Source organism: Rana temporaria, chromosome 3, assembly GCF_905171775.1.
Source record: "Rana temporaria chromosome 3, aRanTem1.1, whole genome shotgun sequence".
In the NCBI taxonomy this organism is placed as follows: domain Eukaryota; kingdom Metazoa; phylum Chordata; class Amphibia; order Anura; family Ranidae; genus Rana; species Rana temporaria.
In genome coordinates this window covers 41,649,935-41,672,035 of record NC_053491.1, presented here as the reverse complement: position 1 = coordinate 41,672,035, position 22,101 = coordinate 41,649,935, and the positions used below count along the sequence as shown (strand labels likewise).

Below are 22,101 nucleotides of genomic sequence, written 5' to 3'. Positions count from 1 at the left end.
ACATATTGAGCTCAAGTGCCCACAAACTTCCGAGGAGCAGCCTGCATCCCCCGCGCCGGGTGGACCTCGATGGCCGCCGCTTCGATAGCTAGGCCGAAGCCGCGGCCTTTCCTATGGACCGGGAGGCCCGTGGATCGCCGTGTGTCCTGACCCGAAGGTGCTGATCCATACGGATCAGTTGCACCCCTAGTGACAATACTTCATGTGTTCCCACTGTCATATGGCATTCTTGTGCCACAGTGCCTACACACCGTCACGGTTTTATCCACTAACCTCTTTCCTTCATCATTATATTTGACATGGAAGACAAAATGCTCCCATACAGGGGATTTAAATGACGCGGGGCATTCAAGCTCCTCCATTCGCCATGACCACGCTGTGTGTGGACTGAACATGCGCAAATTATTATTATTATTTTTGTTTTAGAAAACAATCCTCGGATCACGTGTGTGCGGTTCGGATCAATCTTTTTCGGTTTGGATCACGGATCAATGACGATCCGTTGCACCCCTAGTAATGACCAAAGGCTGGAAAGCATGGACGATCAAAGTGAAGAAATATCATCAGCACACCAAGGATTCCTGGAAAGGGTCCAAAGCTTTATTTTCGTGGTCACATAATAAACATATGGCAAAGTTTCGGAGCCACACAAGCTCCAAATGTGCCCGTAGGTTTACCATGTGACTGTGAAAATAAAGCATTGGACCCTTTCCAGGAATCCTTGGTGTGCTGATGAGATTTCTTCACTTTGACCTTCTGTGCAGGAGCGAGGTCATCCCGTGCCAGCCAATGGAGAAGATAAAAGACCGGCAGGCTAAAGAAGCTAAGTAGAAGATGCCGGTGAAGTGCTGAAAGGAGTATTGCAGACTTTAGGTCCACATTAACCACTTAAGGACCGCCTAAAGCCGATATACGTCGGCAGAATGGCACGGCTGGGCACAATCACGTGGGCACGCCACCCAGTCCGAAGCTCCGTGACCGCGGCACCCGATCGCCGCCGGAGTCCCGCGATCGGTCCCCGGAGCTGAAGAACGGGGAGAGGTGTGTGTAAACACACCTTCCCTGTTCTTCGTTGTGATATAGGGAAAGGCGATCAATGACGTCACACGTAAAGCCCCACCGCCCTACAGTTAGAAACACATATGAGGTCACACTTAACCCCTACAGCGCCCCCTAGTGGTTAACTCCCAAACTGCAATTGTCATTTTCACAGTAAACAGTGCATTTTTATATCATTTTTTGCTGTGAAAATGACAATGGTCCCAAAAATGTGTCCAAATTGTCCGATGTGTCCGCCATAATGTCGCAATCACGAAAAAAAAAAAAAAAAAAACGCTGATCGCCGCCATTAGTAGTAAAAAAAATTAAAATAAAAATATGCAATAAAACTATCCCCTATTTTGTAAACGCTATACATTTTGCGCAAACCAATCGATAAACGCTTATTGCATTTTTTTTTTACCAAAAATAGGTAGAAGAATACGTATCGACCTAAACTGAGGGAAAAAAAATCGTTTATATATTTTTGGGGGATATTTATTATAGCAAAAAGTATTGCATTTTTTTCAAAATTGTCGCTCTATTTTTTTTTTTTTGCGCAAAAAATAAAAACAGCAGAGGTGATAAAATCCCATCAAAAGAAAGCTCTATTTGTGGGAAAAAAAGGCGCCAATTAAGTTTGGGAGCCACGTCGCACGACAGCGCAATTGTCAGTTAAAGTGACGCAGTGCCGAATCGCAAAAAGGGGCCTGGTTCTTTACCTGCATTTTGGTCCGGGTCTTAAGTGGTTAAAGCACAACTCCTGGATCCTGCCATGTTTGCACTTGTGATTGCTCTACCCAGGCTTTATTAAAACACTGCCAAATTGTAAATCAGAATGGCTTACGCTTCATGCAAATCTGGATTTTCAATCCCATTGACCAAATCATACCCTTCTCAAAAATGCATACTTGGGAGGAGCGCTTTTTTGTCGTCTCCCACATCACATCTATGCAGGTAAACTGCACTATATTTCCCATAATGAAATGAAAAATGCAAAGGCAATGGCCTGGGTGTGCGGGTTGAGCTTATTGGGCTGAAGTGATTATAGAGAGCGGACGGATCATGAATGTTTGGAGGATCAGACCGGGAGTATGGGACTCCCAGGTCCACCCACTACAGCGAGGTGCGATGTAATCACTTCACCGCAACAGAACTACTGCAGGGAAGTGGCCACCAATCTAACAAAGCGGAGGTCCGGGTGAATCAGGCCTGCAGATATAGAGAATAAAAATGGATATATCTCATGATCGTTATACCTGTTAAAAGCACTCAACACATTTGTTTATGGTAAAAAAGCACCATTATAGATGTGAAATTCAGCTTTGCACACAGATTTAGGACCGATTGTTACTTTAAAAAGGCTGCTAGTGAAAGGCAGTTTCTTTTATATCTTAGTTCTCCTAAACCTGAATTTTTGGTATTGATTTTATGCCCCCCCCCCCCCCCCCATCCTCTTCTTTTTTTTTTATTTCCTCCCTCCCGATCCCTCCCCCCGTGGAACATCCTTTTATAATCTGCATGCTGTACCTTAGATTTTTAATGTAATGTTTTTGATATGAACCATGCGTATGTTTGTTACACTGACTTCTCACTCTTTGATCACTTTTGTTTGGCTTGTACTTTACCTCTGTTTTTTGGTAATGTTGTACTAACTAATTCAATAAAACACTACTGCTAAAGTGATTGTAAAAGTCTTTTTTTTTTCGAATAACAAACGTTTCACACCTCCCTGCGCTGTACAGTTGGTTTTGCACAGAGCAGCCCGGATCCTCCTCTTCTCAGGTCCCTCTTCAGCGCTCCTGGCCAATTCCTCCTGTTGAGTGCCCCCACGGCAAGCTGCTTGCTATGGGGACACTCAAGCCGAGTCACAGCTCCCTGTGTCTATTCAGACACGGAGCAGTGACCCGGCCCGCATATCTCTCTCCTGATTGGCTGACCGAGTTTGATTGACAACAGCAGGAGCCAATCGCGCTGCACTGCTGTCTTGGCCAATAAGGAGGGGAGTCCTGGGTGGCTGAGACACACCTGAGCCCTATCCAGCAATGTTTCAGGGAAGTATTCGTGGGGCTGCTGCACACAGGTTATTTTTCTTAAGATAAAATAAGCATTAAGATAAAAGAAAACTTCTGCCTTGACAATCCCTTTAAATAATAAAAATAAATAATAATAATAATAATAATAAAAATAAAAATAATAATAAACCTGCTGCTAGCAAGCTTCAGACCCGTTTAGGCTTAATGCACACTGGGGCTCTTCTAAAAGTGTTTCCACTGGCAGGAGACAAGCAGCTGCAAAAAACACTCCTTAGGCTGCATTCACACCTGAGTGTAGCATTTTGCGGCGATTTTGCTTACTGCTAGAACAAGACACTTTAATGACACAAAAACTCAGCTTATATGTGGTTACAACCTGTTAGGAACGCCCCCCTCACACAGTGGGGTTTCCCATACAGATTATAGGAGACAAGTCGGAGCCGACCATGCAGACACGTTTCTTTAGATAAAGACATCAGGGGAGTTAATTAATACACTGAAGCAATCAGAATAACACAGGGGTTGACAAATTTGCTTGGAATCTAGGAGCCAGCTAAAAAAGTTAGGAGCCAGAAAACGCGCCCCGTCGCGACGAGCTTGCGCGCAGAAGCGAACACATACGTGAGCAGCGACCGCATATGTAAACGGTGTTCAAACCACACATATAAGGTATCGCCGCGATTGGTAGAGCGAGAGCAATAATTCTAGCCCTAGACCTCCTCTAACTCAAAACATGCAACCTGTAGAGTTTTTTAAACGTCGCCTATGGAGATTTTAAAGGGTAAAAGTTTGACGTTATTCCACGAGCGGACGTAATTTTGAAGCGTGACATGTTGGGTATCAATTTACTCTACGTAACATTATCTTTCATAATATAAAAAATGGGGATAATTTTACTGTTGTCTTACCTTTCAATTAAAAAAAGTGTAATTTTTTCCCCAAAAAAGTGCGCTTGCAAGACCGCTGCGCAAATACGGCATGACAGAAAGTATTGCAACGATCGCCATTTTATTTATTTATTCTCTAGGGTGTTAGGATAAAAAATATATAATGTTTGGGGGTTCTAGTTAGAGGGAAGAAGATGGCAGTGAAAATAGTGAAAAATTACATTAGAAGTGCTGTTTAACTTGTAATGCTTAACTTGTAATACCAACGGCCACCACCAGATGGCGCCAGCTTACACATCTGGTGGTAATAACTTTTAATACCAACGGCTCACCACCAGATGGTGCCAGCTCACAAAAAAAAAAAAAAAAAAAAAAATTTTTTTTTTTTTTTTTCCCCCCCTTCCAAGCCAAGTCGCCAGGACCCTATTTCTAGTCGCCATGGCGATCTGGCGCCCGGGATTTGTCGACCCCTGAATTAACATACTACTTCTCTAATCATTTAGCCTGATGATACAATACACATCTTTTAAGGGTAAACACAGATCTTCTTCACACAACACAATAGATCAATTAACTTTTAGAATAGTGAGGGGACATTAGCACGTCAATAACCTGTCAGAGGAATGAATCACACATGAAATTCCTTTCTACCTCTACCCATATGGCTAGCAGGGAGCAGTAAACTGAGACATATAGGAAAATGTATCACAATGGCCCCCCTTTTGCTCCCTGCTCCGGCAAACCCGGTTGGACCTTCCCTGGTCCAGTAGGGTTGACGGGTTCAGAGCTTTTAGTCCGAGGTTAACTCCGTTTGGCATGACTGACCTCCCTTGACAACTGCTTCAGACTCAGGTATGTCACCGGGTCGTCAGATCACACGCCGGTCAGTCCCCAAGTCTTTGTGCGATCTGCAAAGTCACCAGAAGTCAGTGTGAAGACAGCGAATGGGTCTGTGTGCCGCCGTCTAGGTGTCCCGCTATGGGAGGGGGCAGGTTATGGCTCTGAAGTGACAATCACAGGAGATTCATAAAAAGAAAAAAGTTATATTTGTTGAAATGCTGTAGCACTGGTGCTCAGAGTCCAGGGGGGGGAGGGGAATCAGAGCCCCATAAGATCAGCCACCCCCTGCTCCCTCCGCAGCCGCCGGTTCTCCTCTTGGAGCTTCTCCAGCTCCATCTCCAGTTCATGGAGCCTGGGGGGGTCAGCCTGCTGTGACCTCAGGTGGTTGTTCTCCTCCTCCATGCGGCTTATGCACTCCTCCAGCTCTATGTACTCACGGATCAGCTCCTGCTTGCTCATGTCCTGCAGGCTTTCCACGTGGTTCTTCATCATCAGGAACTGGGTGGTGGTGTAAGGGGCCACCGGTGGGCCCTTGGTGAACATCTCGGCCCGCATCTGGGATGCCCGCTGCGACTCCCTCTCCTCCAGTCGCTTCTTCTCCTCCCAGGTCAGCTTGTTATACGGCTTCCAGGACCTCTTCTTCTTGGGGGGTAGCTGGCGGTGCCTCTTTCTGCCCAGCTCCCTCCAGTGCCCCTCCGTCTCATGGCTGTCGCCCATGACCAGCTGACAATGGTGTTCCCTGTTGTCCGTAATACCAGATTGTACCGTGAGGACTTCGTAAACGGTGTCCGATGGTTCTTCCGGACCCAGCTCCTGGAGATCCCAAGCCGAGTCTACACAATGGGCTGCTGCTGGTGGGCGGTACCCAGGTTGAGACCAATTTGACCTGGTGTTGTCACTCAGGGGGCAATTCTGCTTGAAGTGACCCATCTGTTTGCACCGGAAGCAGCGTTGTTCGTTGTCCTCCTGGCGTGGATAGCGAGGGCTAGATGTCATCGATCTGTTAGGGGGTTGGTATCTAGCGGCTGGTGGGTGTGAGGGCGCCGTTGGTCGTGGAGGTTGTACCCGTGGTGTGACCTGGTTCGTCTTGCGAGTATCCGCATATTCATCCGCCAACTTCGCGGCCTCTGGTAGAGTCATGGGCCTGCGATCTCTCACCCAATCTTTGACATCCGTCTGGATGTGATTGTAAAATTGCTCCAGGAGCATTAGTTGCAAAATGTCCTCTGCGGTGGTGGCCTGGCTGCTGTTAACCCAGTTAGAGGCCGACAGGGACAACTGGCATGCCCATTCCGCGTAAGAGTCTTTTGTGGTTTTGCGTGAGTCCCTGAACTTCTGTCGGTGGGACTCTGGGGTTACTGCATAACGAGCTAGGAGCACTTCTTTAACCCGGGCGTAGCTATGGATATCCTGATCTGGCACGGTCCGGAAAGCATCAGAAGCTTTGCCTGACAGTTTGCCTGACAATATTGCAACCCACTCTCCTCTAGCTATTCGGTGCAGGTTACATTGTCGCTCAAAATCCGCCAGGTAGTTATCAATCTCACAGTCCTTTTCATCAAAAGCTTTAAAAGCGCTAAACGGGATCTTCCTTGTGTCTGCTGTGCTGTACTCACTGTTTGGAGGATGTGCGGCTGCTTGTTGGACTGCTGCCAGTTTTAACTGTAGCTCTGCGTCTCTTATTTGTTTATCCTTCTGTAGCTCTGCGTCTCTTATTTGTTTATCCTTCTGTAGCTCTGCGTCTCTTATTTGTTTAGCCTTCTGTAGCTCTGCGTTTACTAACAGGTCCATCACTTTCAGCACCACATCCGGCGTTGGGTTTGGGCTGAACCACGCTAGCTTCTCTCTCATTAGCTTGTTGGCTGGCGATTCCTCCTCCTGAATCACTGGTGTCTCCATCTCTTGTACTGCTGGCGTTGCTGCAATCACGTTCTCCTGGTCTAGCTCCATTACTTCTGCTATGATGACCCGCTTGGTTTTGTTGCTAGCAATCCTTCCACGAACTTCCAGTAGTTCTTCCAGTGTCTGCTTGGAATCCGGGTGTGAAGGGGAATAGAAGGGAAAATCCCACTGCTACCAACCAATTGTGACGGTATCGGTTTGATATCCCCGTCAACGTTCCCTTCTTCCCATAACGAAAATCACCCCAATATTCCACGAGGAGGGATATCCCTGGAATCGCCCAGAAAGCCACACATGCCAAGCTTACTGCTAGAACAAGACACTTTAATGACACAAAAACTCAGCTTATATGTGGTTACAACCTGTTAGGAAAGCCCCCCTCACACAGTGGGGTTTCCCATACAGATTATAGGAGACAAGTCGGAGCCGACCATGCAGACACGTTTCTTTAGATAAAGACATCAGGGGAGTTAATTAATACACTGAAGCAATCAGAATAATTAACATACTACTTCTCTAATCATTTAGCCTGATGATACAATACACATCTTTTAAGGGTAAACACAGATCTTCTTCACACAACACAATAGATCAATTAACGTTTAGAATAGTGAGGGGACATTAGCACGTCAATAACCTGTCAGAGGAATGAATCACACATGAAATTCCTTTCTACCTCTACCCATATGGCTAGCAGGGAGCAGTAAACTGAGACATATAGGCAAATGTATCACACGCGGTAACACAGGTTTAGACTTAGCTTACACGGGTTTAGGTGACGTTGGGTGTTTTTTTGTTGTTTTTTTTGCCAAAAAGGTCCTCTCTAGAGCAGTGGTAATCAACCCTGTCCTCAGTTTGCAAAATAACTGAAATACATGACAGGTGATATCATTTGCTGCTCAGTGATTGCAAGTATTCTAGTTTGCATCTCCCCAAGGAAATACATAAAACCTGGCCTGTTAGTGGGCCCTGAGGACAGGGTTGATGACCCCTGCTCTAGAGCAGGGGTCTCCAAACTGCGGCCCTGGGGCCGCATGTGGCCCATTGCTTGCCTTAATGCGGCCCTTGGGGCACTATTCCATCCAATTTAAATGGGGCATAATTCTTGTTGCTGACACCAATGGGACACTATTCCTCCAACTGACACCATCAATTCTTTCCATTAACACCAACAATGGGGCACTAGTCCTTCCACTGTCACCAAAGATATGGTATTATTTACTCCCACTGGACATTTTTTGCTCCCAATGGGCCTAGTCTGGTCCCCTAAAGTCTGAAGGACCGTGAACTGGCCCTTTGTTTAGAAAGTTTGGAGACCCCTGCTCTAGAGTGACCAAGTGATTTTTTTTTTTTTTTTTTATATTATACCTACATAGGCAGAATGTCGAGAGACATTTGCCAGTTCAAAAAAAAATAAAAAAATTCTCTGACATTCTCTGTGTGTAGGTTGGTCTGTCTGACAGAAGCTTGGCCATTAGGCTGGCTTTTGTTGGGCTTGCATGCTAAAAAAAACAGCAGACAACCGACTCCCGATCAGCGCTCTCAGCCAATGGCAGAGAGCGCAGATACGAGTGTTCTGATCGTCCCCCTATCAGAACACAACAGCTCAGCAGGGGAGATCGCTGGACTAACCTTACATGGTTAGTACAGAATTTCCTTTCCCCCTGCGGGTTGCACGGAAAGAAAAAAAAAACACCTGTAGTGTGTACCAGGCTTTAGATTCACTTTAATTAAAATAAATTCCTCAATAGCTACAAAGCAAATAAGTTCAACAAAGGTAATTCCAGAACCCTAATGAAATATATGGTACCCTTCTTATTTGATCTGAACAGCCATCTTTTGCCTCAAAGTGGTACTACAGTGCCTTGAAAAAGTATTCATACCCCTTGAAATTTTCCACATTTTGTCATGTTACAACCAAAAACATAAAATGTATTTTATTGGGATTTTTGGTGCTCGACCAACACAAAGTGGCACATAATTATGAAGAGGAAGGAAATGATAAATGGTTTTAATAATTTTTTTTTACAAATAAATACCTTAAAAGTGTGGCGTGCATTTGTATTTAGCCCCCTTTACTCCGATACCTCTAACATTTAGTATAAATACAGCTGTTCTGTGAAGCCCTCAGGTTTATTAGAGAACCTTAGGGCCCTTTCACCCAGGGCTTTCCGTGTGCGGGCGCCGTCGATCCCCCACACTGTGCAAGAAGGCATCGAGGCCTTTGGGTAATGACTGCGCTCCCAATAAGCATTTTTATAAATAAATAAGGATTGATCCGTCAGAGCGCCAATCTCCCTTATGGAGGAAAATAAAATAAAAAATCAGACGACAACGGACCGCAGAGTCCGTTGTCATCCGATCCGTTGTGCTGACGGAAGGAAATATAGGGTTTCCTCCGTCACACTTTTGCGGATCGGAGCGGGTCGGATATCAGCGGGCATGTCACCGCTGACATCCGTGGCTCCATAGAGCACCCGTTCAGGTCCGCCTGTCAGTTTTTTTAGGCGGACCTCAACGGGTGCTCCGTGCAGCTATATGGAGCCACGGATGTCAGCGGTGACATGCCCACTGACCTCCGACCCACAAAAGCGTGATGGAGGAAAACCTGATCCGCCTTTGTGTGAAAGAGCCCTTAGTGAACAAACAGCATCATGAAGGCCAAGGAACAGACCAGCCATGTCAGGGATAAAGTCAGGTCAGGGATAAAAGCATTGGACTGGTCAAGAATGTCTCCAGACCTAAACCCTATTGAGCATCTGTGGTAAAGGTGGAGGAGCAGAAGGTCTCTAACATCCACCATCTCGGTGATGTTCTCATGGAGTGGAAGAGGACTCCAGTGGCTCTGGTGAACTCCATGCCCAAGAGGGTTAAGGCAGTGCTGGAAAATAATGGTGGCCACACAAACTATTGACACTTTGGGCCCAATTTGGACATTTTCACTTTGAGCCGGTTCACACTGGGGCGACCTAGGATCCGACTTTAAGTCGCGCGGTCGAGAAAATGAATGGACGTGAATGGGAACCGTCTTAATGTACACTACTGAAGTCGCTCCGACTTCAGAAAAGGTTCCTGTACTACTTCAATCCGACTTGTTGGCAACTTGTACCCATTGCTTTCAATGGAAGTTGCCTCAGAAGTCGGATCACTGTCTTAACTGAAGCAACAATACAGGAAGAGGACATACATTTCTCAGGCAAACCCCTCCCTCCCACAGAGCTGATTGTTGTTTGATTGGCCACTGGAAAGCCTCATGTCCTGGAGGCGACTTGAAGTTTCCTTGTACTGTCCTGGAGGCGACTTGAAGTTGCCTTGTAAGTTGCCTGATGATTCATACTCAAGTCGACTCTCAAAGTCGTGCTAGAAGTCGTGTTGCCCCTGTGTGAATGGGCTCTTAGGGGTGTACTACACTTGTAGCAAAGTGTAATTTCTTCAGTGTTGTCACAAAGATATAAAATACTTACAAAAATGTGAGGGGGTGTACTCACTTTTGCGAGATACGGTGTGTATAAATTTTTATATATATTATATAATATTTAATTTATCTTGTTTGATATTTTGTGAGTCACTTGCATTTACCTTGGTGCACTCATTTATTTGTGGTTAGCACTATTGTGCGTGGCACCAATGGTATTTGTATTCATAGGATTACCTTGCTTGTAACCTTGCTGATATTTATTCCCTCGGGGAAAATGAGAGTCATAGGAGAAACGAGAAAAAATAAAAAAAAGTGGGTGGGGTTTTGCAGGGCTTTAACAAATATTAACCCTGTTACCGTTATATAATCTATAGAACATTCACTGTCGTTTACACCAACCTAATCTCTGATCTCTATTTTAGGGCAGGGGGGTCATAGTCTAATCCCATTTAACTCTAATCACCGGACATGGTTAATAGCAGAAGCACAATAAAAAAAGGCTCAAAGTCAAGGTTTATGCACTCATTTACATCCTAACATTAAACAATTAGGCAGAAAAAAACTTTAAAATTTATAATTTTCAGTATTGGCCACTTGAGAAGTAAGATAGAAACAACATATTAAAAAGTTTCTAAATAGATTTAGATGAACACTCCTGTCCTCCAAACAAAGGGCTTATTGTATATCACATAGCACAATGTTGGCAATGAATTACAATGTCCTCTCATTTTACCCGCAGGAAGGAGGTGCTGTGCGGATACCAGGGAGCTTGTTAGATTCGGTGCCTTTTATCACCAAAAAGGCGGCTTATCAAAATGAGAACATTATACTTTAAAGACACTTCTATCCATCATTTCCTGGTATGAAGTTTCTAATTCATAGGAAATTATAACATGTAAAGGATACATTCTGTGCCCTTTATGTTCAATTCAACATACAGATAAAAAAAAACGTGCTACCGAGACTACAATCTGAAATGTCTAAGTCACTGTAATGATAGATCCCGCAAAAAAAAAAAAGTTTGATAAAAAAAGAAAGAGGAGATTATTATTGTTATTATTTTACGCAGCGCTTTACATATACAATGTACATCACATCAGTCCCTACCCTCAAGGAGCTTACAACCTAAGGTCCCTAACACACATTCATACATATACTAGGGCCAATTTACGCAGAACCCAATTAACCTACCAGCATGTCTTTGGAGTGTGGGAGGAAACCAGAGTACCCGGAGGAAACCCGCGCAGGCACAGGAAGAACATGCAAACTCCAGGCAGGTGGTGTCGTGGTCGGGATTCGAACCCCAGCAATCCGTTTTTACTGCGAGGCGAGAGTGCTACTCACTACACCACTGTGCTGCCCATATGGGCGATTAAAAAAATAAAATAATAAACAGGGGTACTGGGGGGGGGCCTTAGGGGATTGGAACTGGCCGAAATGTGAGAGGTGTATGGCAAACTTTATTTCCAAATGCTTGTCAGCATTTCACTTTAACCACTTAACGACCGCCGCACGACGATATACGTCGGCAGAATGGCAAGGCTGGGCAGATGGACGTACCGACACGTCCTTTACATCTAGCCATCCGAAGCTCTGGGACCCGATCGCCGCTGGGGTCCCGCGATCGGTCCCCGGAACTGAAGAACGGGAGAGCCGCGTGTAAACACGGCTTCCCCATGATTCACTGTGGCGGCGTCATCGATCAAGTCATCCCCTTTATAGGGAGACACAATCGATGACGTCACTCCTACAGCCACACCCCCCTACAGTTGTAAACACACACTAGGTGAAACATAACCCCTTCAGCGCCCCCTGTGGTTAACTCCCAAAGTGCAACTGTCATTTCCACAATAAAGAATGCATTTTAAATGCATTTTTTGCTGTGAAAATTACAATGGTCCCAAAAATGTGTCAAAATTGTGCGAAGTGTCCGCCATAATGTCGCAGTCATGAAAAAAAAAAAAAAAAAAAAAAACGCTGATCGCAGCCATTAGTAGTAAAAAAAAATAATAATAATTATAAAAATGCAATAAAACTATCCCCTATTTTGTAAACGCTATAAATTTTGCGCAAACCAACCGATAAATGCTTATTGCGATTTTTTTTACCAAACATATGTAGAAGAATACGCATCGGCCAAAACTGAGGAAATTTTTTTTTTTGTTTTCATCGGACATGTCTCCTCGTGTGTAGGGTTGAGCGAACCCGAACTGTAAAGTTCGGGTTCGGTACGGACTTTGGGTTTTTCCCGAACCCGGACCCGAATAATTGGAAAAAGTTTGGGTCCGGGAAAAAAAAAATGCGTGGAGGTTCCTGCAAATTCAATAACCAGACCCTTTAGGTCTGGTATGGATATTAAGGGGAAACCCGCCGTCAATTAAAAAAAAAAAAATGACGTGCGGTTCCCCCTAAATATCCATAACCAGACCCGTTATCCGAGCACTTTGACCTGGCCGGCCGCAGAAAAGAGGGGGGGACAGAGTGCGCCCCCCCTCTCTCCTGAACCGCACCAGGCCACATGCCCTCAACATGGGGAGGATGTTGATGGGGACAAGGGTCTCATCCCCACAACCCTTGCCCGGTGGTTGTGGGGGGTATGCGGGCGGGAGGCTTATCAGAACCTGGAAGACCCCTTTAACAAACGGGACCCGCAGATCCTGACCCCCCCCCCCCCCTTGTGTGAAATGGTAATGGGGTACACTGTAGGAAGGAAGTGTAAAGTCTTGTAAAAAAAAAAACACACACACACACACACACCGTAGAATAAAGTCCTTTTATTAATAAAAAAAAATACCAGCGGTGTCCCCCCCTCCTTTCTGAGGCCAGCCAGGTCAATGTGCTCGGATAACGGGTCTGGTTATGGATATTTAGGGGGAACCGCACGTCATTTTTTTTTTTTTAATTGACGGCGGGATTCCCCTTAATATCCATACCAGACCTAAAGGGTCTGGTTATTGAATTTGCAGGGACCTCCGCGCATTTTTTTTTCTAAAAGTCCGTGTCCCATTGACTACAATGGGGTTCGGGCCCGAACATCCAGGTGTCCGCTCAACTCTACTTGTGTGTACAAGGCCTAACAGTAGTGATTATTTGCTCTTTTTGTATTTATTTTTTTAACCCCCATTATGTTACTAAACATCTCAGGCCTGGGGTCACACCTGTTTTTTGAAGAAACACACTACAGTTCATGTACATGTTTTCCTATGGGACACGGTCACATCCATGATTTTTTTTCAGCTGCTGCGTATCTGGAAAGGGCGAGGACTTTTTAACTCAAAACAGTGCTATTTTGTTTTTTTTGGTTCAATATACTTCAATGGAGAAGCTGCAGAAAAGCATGTACCCATATTTGCCGATGTATAAGGCGACCGGGCGTATAAGACGACCCCCTAATTTTACATTTTTTTACAATTTTTTTGCCTGTACTCACCGTATAAGACGACCCCCCTCCCCCCTTCCGACGCTTCATATTTCTTCCCTCTGGAGCAATTTTCTTCTTCCTTCTTGCTGGAGCCAATCACGGCGAGCAATGTATTCTATTAAACAATACAAAGCCTGCTTGGATTGGCAAAGGCTGTAACATCACCAGTCCACATCTCTCTGACTCTCAAAGCCAATCCGAGCAGGCTACTGTATGTAGCCTGCTCGGATTGGCAGAGGTTGTTACTCCAATCCGAGCAGGCTCTGTATTCATTTGAATACATCGCTCACCGGGATTGGCCAAGTGGCATATACTGTATGTAGCCAAAGCTACATACGATATTACAGCACATCCAGCAGGCATCCGAGCAGCTGACCCGGCGTATAAGACGACCCCTGCTTTTTGGGCATTTTTTTAAAGTGTAAAAGGTAGTCTTATACTCCAGCAAATACAGTAATGTGTTTTTGTGGCAATTAGTGTTTTGTAATCTGCCCAATAACAAATTGGCCCAAAAAAAATGCCAATTTTTATTTTTTTAAGGCAATTATCCAATTAATCGAAACAATAAATCGGCCAACTAATTGATTATGAAAATAATCGTTAGTTGCAGCCCTAGTACAGATCAGAAGCTTTTATGTACAACATATATTGTTAGGTTACAGAGGGGATGGGGTATTTTTATTGTAGGTATAATAGAAGCAGGAGGGTAGGGGGCAGGCACTGACACAGAGCAGACAGGCAGGGAGGGAGGGGGCAGGAGGAGGACAGAGCAAGGCTACAGATGACAGAAGCATGTAAACTGATCACAATGTCAGGGCTCAGCAACCATGATAAACCGTGGTCCATTTACAATGGAAAGGGCATAGCCAGTCAGGAACAGCAAGGTTTTTTAGGTGACAGAAGGGGCCAAATTACACAGCACAAGCACTGTAGAACATACTTTAAGGGAGAGGATCTGTTTTTGTTTTGTTTTTTAGGGTAACCCTTTAAATCGAATTCCAAGTCATTCTCTTTAAAGTAAAAGGTACCCCAGTGAGATACTTGTCCAATATGGATTATTTTAGCAAAGTTTGGAGAGGATTATCAAACCTGTGTTTGTTGTCAAACTTTAGCAGATACCCTTGCCACCTGGAATTGGAATAGAGAAGCAATAGGTTAGCAGCCCAGGGAGATTTTTCTGTTTGGCCATGCATGCTTAATTAGTTCACAATGTCTACAAGCGAAGCTTCTGCTCTATGTGGGAACACCTGGATAACAAAAGCATTCCCGTTTGGAGCTTGGGTTGTAAGAATCTACTCCCTGCAAACACTCTTACTACCCAATCATGTTGAGGGAGTAGGTAAAGCTTCCTGTGCTGACCAAAAACAGGTGTGGTGCATTGTCTAAAGGCTGGTACACATGGGCTGAATATCGGGTGTTCAACAGAAACATTTGGCCCATGTGTACAGCAGCCTGTCCGGCAGTAGCTGGCCCATTGTCAAACAAGCATGCTGTAAAACCAGCAGCTGATCGCCATCAGATCAGCACTGGGAGCCAATGACTAAGCACTGACTGGTGTGTTCTGACAGGGGGACCACCCACGGGCCAGAACACATTAGCTCAGTAGGGAGATTGCTGTACTAATAGCTGCAGTACAGCAAGCTCCTCCTGAGCTCCTCAGGGGCGGGCCGAGCAAATAAAAAAAACAAACAAACAGGGTGTACCAGTCCTAAAGCTGGCCATACACCAATAGATCTACTAACAAATAAAACTGCTAAATAGATCTTCTGCTGAGGCCATTTTATTCTGACAGGCGGCTATCATAATACAGGGGGGGCACTTGCAAACAGTGACTGCAGTCACTGTTTGCCCAAGATTTGCAATTTTCACGTGAAAAAATTTCAATGCGCTACTGTGAGTATACAGCGATGATAATAAAGCAGGTGATCATAAATATAAATCTGATGCAGCTATATCTAAGAGTGTTCACATAACACAAAAAAATCAAATATCTATAAACAAGTGATAAGCGCTTCAAATGGGTGATCGTGACCATAACAGAGGATGATTCCAATAATACGTGCACAAATATAATCAATAACTGCACTGTGGTATGTGAAAAATTATCAACTGGGAAAGGGTAAACCCAAAATTTAACACAAGGATGTGAACATGGAATGGTATAAATAAATGAATAAATAAATCACTGTGCATTCAAAAGTGTCCAGAAGTAGTAAAGTGCAAATGCTGAAGCTTCAAAAAATAAATAAATAAATAAATAAGTGAATAAATAAAGAAGGTCCAAGATGACAGACAGTCTCTAAGCCAGGTGAGTCTGAATAGGTGAACTTCTGAAACTCTATTTTCTTCCCTCAAACAGTTAGTGGACTATCCTCATAGGTAATGTAGTACCCTTACCTGCAGGGTGCTATATATAGGCATATAGTAAGGACTCCACAATGGATGTTCTTGCGTCCCCGACTGTGGATCACTCCTACTGCTCCGGCTGTTGGATCTCTCCAGGCTCCATGGTCCTCAGTGCGGGTGGAATGGGGACAGAGGGAGAGGAAAAAATGCCTCCGATAGTGTAATAAGTTTAAGCTTGCGCGTGTTTATTGTAGCAAAAAAATATATAATAAGCAAGGATGGGCGCATGCAGTGTTGTATTTTTAAAAATCCCGGGGACGCGGCGTTCTATGTACCGCCTGACGTCCGGTGGCCTCCGGCTTGTGCGGATGTAAATCTCGGTCTGACTCCCTACGGCGTTACGTCACGCACCTCGTGACTTCATCGAGGTGCGTGACGTAACGCCGTAGGGAGTCAGACCGAGATTTACATCCGCACAAGCCGGAGGCCACCGGACGTCAGGCGGTACATAGAACGCCGCGTCCCCGGGATTTTTAAAAATACAACACTGCATGCGCCCATCCTTGCTCTGCTTGCTTTGCTCTATTTATTATATATTTTTTTGCTACAATAAACACGCGCAAGCTTAAACTTATTACACTATCGGAGGCATTTTTTCCTCTCCCTCTGTCCCCATTCCACCCGCACTGAGGACCATGGAGCCTGGAGAGATCCAACAGCCGGAGCAGTAGGAGTGATCCACAGTCGGGGACGCAAGAACATCCATTGTGGAGTCCTTACTATATGCCTATATATAGCACCCTGCAGGTAAGGGTACTACATTACCTATGAGGATAGTCCACTAACTGTTTGAGGGAAGAAAATAGAGTTTCAGAAGTTCACCTATTCAGACTCACCTGGCTTAGAGACTGCCTGTCATCTTGGACCTTCTTTATTTATTCACTTATTTATTTATTTATTTTTTGAAGCTTCAGCATTTGCACTTTACTACTTCTGGACACTTTTGAATGCACAGTGATTTATTTATTCATTTATTTATACCATTCCATGTTCACATCCTTGTGTTAAATTTTGGGTTTACCCTTTCCCAGTTGATAATTTTTCACATACCACAGTGCAGTTATTGATTATATTTGTGCACGTATTATTGGAATCATCCTCTGTTATGGTCACGATCACCCATTTGAAGCGCTTATCACTTGTTTATAGATATTTGCAATTTTCACCTTGGGATTAAAGGATGTTGGCAGTAAAGTGCCAACTGGACCACTAACTGCTAGAATTTTGGCTGATATATCAGAAATCAGACAAAATTAATTTGATTGGTGTATGGCCAGCTTAAAGTGGAACTAAATTTAACCATTTTCAATCCTTATACCCATTTATGAATGCTAGCAGCAGATTATATTTACTTGTTTTAAACATTTTTTCAGTTGCTTCCTGGTTTCTGCCCAACTCAAGATGACCACAGCTAAAAAAAAAAAAAAAAAAAAAAAAAAAAAGCTAAAGGGGTGTTTTTTAGAAGTAATTTCTCAACAAAATAAAGAATGAAGACATGGACGGAAATGCAAATTTGCTCCGAATATTAAAAATTATAAAGTGTTTTCAGTTTGATGGTCATACAGTTAAAGTGGAGTTCCACCCAAAAATGCAACTTCCACTTTTTGGAACCCCCCCCCCCCCTCTGGTGTCACATTTGGCACCTTTCAGGGGGGAGCAGCATAGATCACCGCGGTAACCTACGTCATGTCTGACGCCTATACTGTCCTCCCCCGCTGTCTTCTGGGAAACACACAGGTCCCAGTAGACAGCAGGGACCAGTGAGGACACGCAGGGAACCAGAAAGTTAAGCCGCAATGCTTCACTTCCTGATTCCCTCACCGAGGATGGTGGCGAGGGCAGCCGAGCGATTGATCGGCTTCGGCTGCAGACATCGCGGGCACCCTGGACAGGCAAGTGTCAACTTATTAAAAGTCAGCAACTGCAGTATTTTTAGCTGCTTGCTTTTAATATTTTTTTTATGCGGACCTCTACCTTAAAGTTTGGCTTGAAGGCTGCCAAAAGCAGACAGATCAGGCGACTTATCTAATGTATCTGCTGAAAGAAGGACCAGATATCTTCATTAACTGAACTGAATATGCTTTTCCAACTAGAATGTATATGGTCGGCACTGCCGCTTCCCTCAGGCAAATGGCAAACCAGAATTCGTTTTATAGATCTCTAAAAAATAAAAAATTGTACATAAAGATATTTATGACTGCAATACAACCTACTAGGGAAAAAAAAAAACTATAAATACAGAAAAAGAAACTTGTGCATGATTCACATTGATGTGGTGCGAGAAATGTAGAGATTCCTGTGCATTTCTTGTACCGCATAGCAGTCGCATTGTGTTCAATTAGAAGTTAACTACACCCTAAAAGCAGGCCGCAAAATGCAGTGCGGTGGTCTGAACGAGATTGCATAGGTGTAAATACCCGTGCAATCCAGTTTGTGGGAACACTGCGAATGCAGTGCAATTTGAGCCATCCAAAATGAATGGGCCCAAATCGCAGCACAAAGAATCAGGACCTGCACAGGAATGTGGTGCGATTCCTGTGCGAACCACCTATGGTGTGCAGTGTAAACCAGGGCTTAATTTCCACCTAGAGTTTTATATAATATTTTCTGTACCCATAGCAGGGAAACCGCAATATCTTCATGTTATTGTTTGGCCAATATTTGATTTGTGGATATTTACAATTTAATATTCAAAAGACGCATGAATAGGTAGTATAGATCAATAGACAAGTTTACAACTAAGCATTCTCAATCATTACACATTTATAGATGTTGGCAAATACTACACATCATAAGAGCTTCTGGAGTCGCAGAAAAAGGAGAGAAGAGAGAAGAAAAAAAGAAGAAAAAAGGAAGAAGAAAAAAGGAAGAAGAAAAAAAGAAGAAGAAAAAAAGAAGAAGAAAAAAAGAAGAAGAAAAAAAGAAGAAATCGCATGACAGGAGATTGTGACCGGCTCTCAAAGGATTCGATTCACACATCTCCGTGGCAGCTGCGGAGCACATTGCACAGAGGTCCTGTGCGTCTTTGGCTCCGTTTCAGGTCTTGGTTCCGGCAAAAAAACAAGCCCGATTTGTCCCTAAAACAGAGAATAGGGACGCACCGGGCCCCTGCTGTGAGCCGCATCCGATTTATGTGTGAACAATTATAGATAATGCCAGTGAAAGGCTTTACTGTCTATTTATCAGGCATAGTTCTAGCTTCTCAATTGGAGTTGTTGCCTTGTGAACGCGCTCCCCCTGCTGGTTATTACACATAATGTACAGGTTTTCTAGGGATAATTTGTTCTTTTGAGATACAAAGACCCCTTTCACACTGGAGGTGTTTTTCAAGCACTTTAGCGCTAAAAATAGCACCTGTAAAAGCCTCATTGACAATCCCAGTGTGAAAGCCCAAGTGCTTTCACACTGGAGCAGTGCACTGGCAGGATGTAAAAAAAAGTCCTGCAAGCAGCTTCTTTGAGGCGCTTTAGGAGCAGTGTACACACCACTCCTAAAGTGCTCCTGCCCATTGAAATGAATGAGCAGCACCGCCAAAGCGCCACTTTGCGGGCGCTTTTAACCCTTTATTTGGCCACTAGCGAGGCTTAAAAGCGCCCGGCTAGCAGTATCAAAGGGCTCTTAAAAAATATGTAAACCCAACACTTCATATTCCTGATTTGTGCCTCCTGTACCATCTACTTGTATGAGTAGGTCTCAAATGTTTGCCTTTCATTGCCATTTCAAGATTTATGGGTTATTTTACAAGGTGAGGATATACATATTAAGCTTAGGTTCACACTGATGCTGTATGGAACATGCCGGAGCTCATTCTTAATCCTCAGCAGACACTGAGTGTAGAGGAGAGATAGGCTCTTACTGCCATCAAAAAAACTGCTGGGGGGGGGGGGAGGAGTGTGCAGGTAACATGGCTTGCTGGCAATATGGAGTTGATTTACTAAAACTGGAACGTGCAAAATTGGGTGCAGCTCTGCATAGAAACCAATCAGATTCCATAAATTTTCTCCTCAAAGCCGAATTGAGCAAGCTGAACTTAGAAGCCGATTAGTTACCATGTACAGCTGCACCATATTTGGCACTCTCCAGTTTTAGTAAATAAACCCTTATGTGTCTATGGGCACACACAGCTCATCTCGGAGATGGAGCATGCACATGTGTGTCATTACCATATGACAAGTTAAGGAAACAACTGCAAACAGGCAGCCTGGAAAAGAGGTCTTGGTACCCCTGGCTCCAGGAAGAAAGACATTTCAGAAGAAGAGGACCTCACATAATAGGTGTAGGTCAGGGATCTTCAAACTATAGCCCTCCAGTTGTTGCGGAACTACACATCCCATGAGGCTTTGTAAAACTCTGACATTCACAGACCTGACTAGGCATGATGGGAATTGTAGTTTGTGAACAGCTGGAGGGCCATAGTTTGATGACCCCTGGTGTAGGTGAACCCTACTCTCCTGGGTTTAGTATCATTTGAATACATGAAGAGTGCACCAAATGTCCTTTTTTCTTTTGTTTGAATAGTTGGTCTTTTCGCTACCATTCTGACATTGGTGCTGCTACATTGCTGTGTTAGGCCTAACTGATCTACCAGATTAGATGTAAACTATTATATTGGCCAATCATTTATGTGGAATTAAGGAGTATACCTTACATGGTGGATGCATAGTTTGACAATTCTAATTTCTATATGTACAACAGAACAGCCAAGCCCACCAACTCCATCAGGATATAATTCTGAGAAGATCAAATTAAAGTTCGTCACTTTTGATTCAGCAGGGAATTGTAATCAATATCCTATTATGCTATAAAAACTGAAGCCTTAGGCCAGGTGCACACCTATGCGAATTGAGTGCGGCTTAAACCGCATCTAATTCGCAGGACATTTCAAAATACATTGTTTTCAATGAGGCTGGTTCACATATGTGCGATGCATCCGTACTGCGTATTGCCTCCAAACCGCGTGCGTTTTTTATGTCTTGCGGTGCGGTTCAGGTGCAAATTCAGTCCCATTATCTTCTATGGGTACGCAGCTGAATTCGCAGATGTGTTCATTTCTCTTCAGTATTTGTCTCATTCAGTTCAATACACTTCCCCCCTCCCCCTCCCCTCTCCCAGGTCTACAAATTCGCACCTGATCTGCAACTAAAATGCAGTTGATCTGCAGAACACCTTATAGAGAAATTCGCAAAGACAACAGAGCTCCAAAACGCAACGCACTAGTGTGAACCTGGCCTTACAGTAAACTGTACACAATCCATTCCATAAAATGACAACTTGCAGCTCTTACTACAATAAAAATAGACTGTCCATAGACAAAGCTGATGTAAGCTTCTGTTACACATAAAAAAATGTTGTTAGTTACCTGGATGAGGTCAAGAATTCCCAGTTCACTTTCAGAGGAATCCACACAGAACACAAAGTACAGCGTGGCGTAATGGCGATAAATCAGCTTGTAGTCAGACCCACCAATTAAACTATAGAAAAATAATAAATAAAACCATCATTATAATAGCTGTGTAAAATACAGTTTCATTAAATAAAAGCTGAAAAGGGTTAAAGAAAGGAAGGGCAGCACCGATTTTTTAATCCTCAAGTCTTGCCGTTTAAAAGATTAAAGGAGATGTACAGCCAAAGCTTGTTTGAATGTACTTCGCTTATGGGTCACGGGAGTGCAGGTTGTTTTCCACTCCTGTGAGCCATATTCAGCAGACAGAGGACTGAAGTCCGATTCCTGCCAACGTCACAGAACCGGTCCAGGCTCAGGCAAGATCATGTCACTGGAGTCAGGATCCCCCCACATGCCTGGAGCAGCACCTGGCTCAGCCTCTCAGCGAGCCACTGAGAGGCTAAGCCAGCCGATCCCTCGACAGCCCAGCGCTCCGGTGAGCGTGGAGGCAGCAGAGCAGAGAGCTGTGACTGATAATCAGCAGCTCTATGCTCAGGAAGCTATAGGAACAGAGCAATCGGCTATATTAGATCGCTCCGTTCTCAGTGTTAGACCCAGCGGGGGACTGATGCTGCATCCACCAAGGCAAGTATAAATCTGCAAAAACCCCAAACCACATACTTCTCTTTTAAACGCAAAACTCTTTTTTTTTTTTTTTTGGACAGAGTGGAGATGGAGAAGGTTATTATTATTTTTTTTTTTTTAATAGG

General features: G+C 44.2%; 1 protein-coding gene across 3 annotated transcripts in view; it reads right to left on the bottom strand.

The window, feature by feature from the left end:
* LOC120931216 (AP-3 complex subunit sigma-2) overlaps positions 1-22,101 on the bottom strand; it is a 96,734-nt gene that overhangs the window by 59,183 nt on the left and 15,450 nt on the right. For all 3 annotated transcript variants that reach the window (XM_040342450.1, XM_040342448.1, XM_040342451.1), the window contains exon 3: positions 21,308-21,419. In XM_040342450.1, the coding sequence (XP_040198384.1) occupies positions 21,308-21,419 (112 nt within the window). The remainder of the gene's footprint in view (positions 1-21,307; positions 21,420-22,101) is intronic.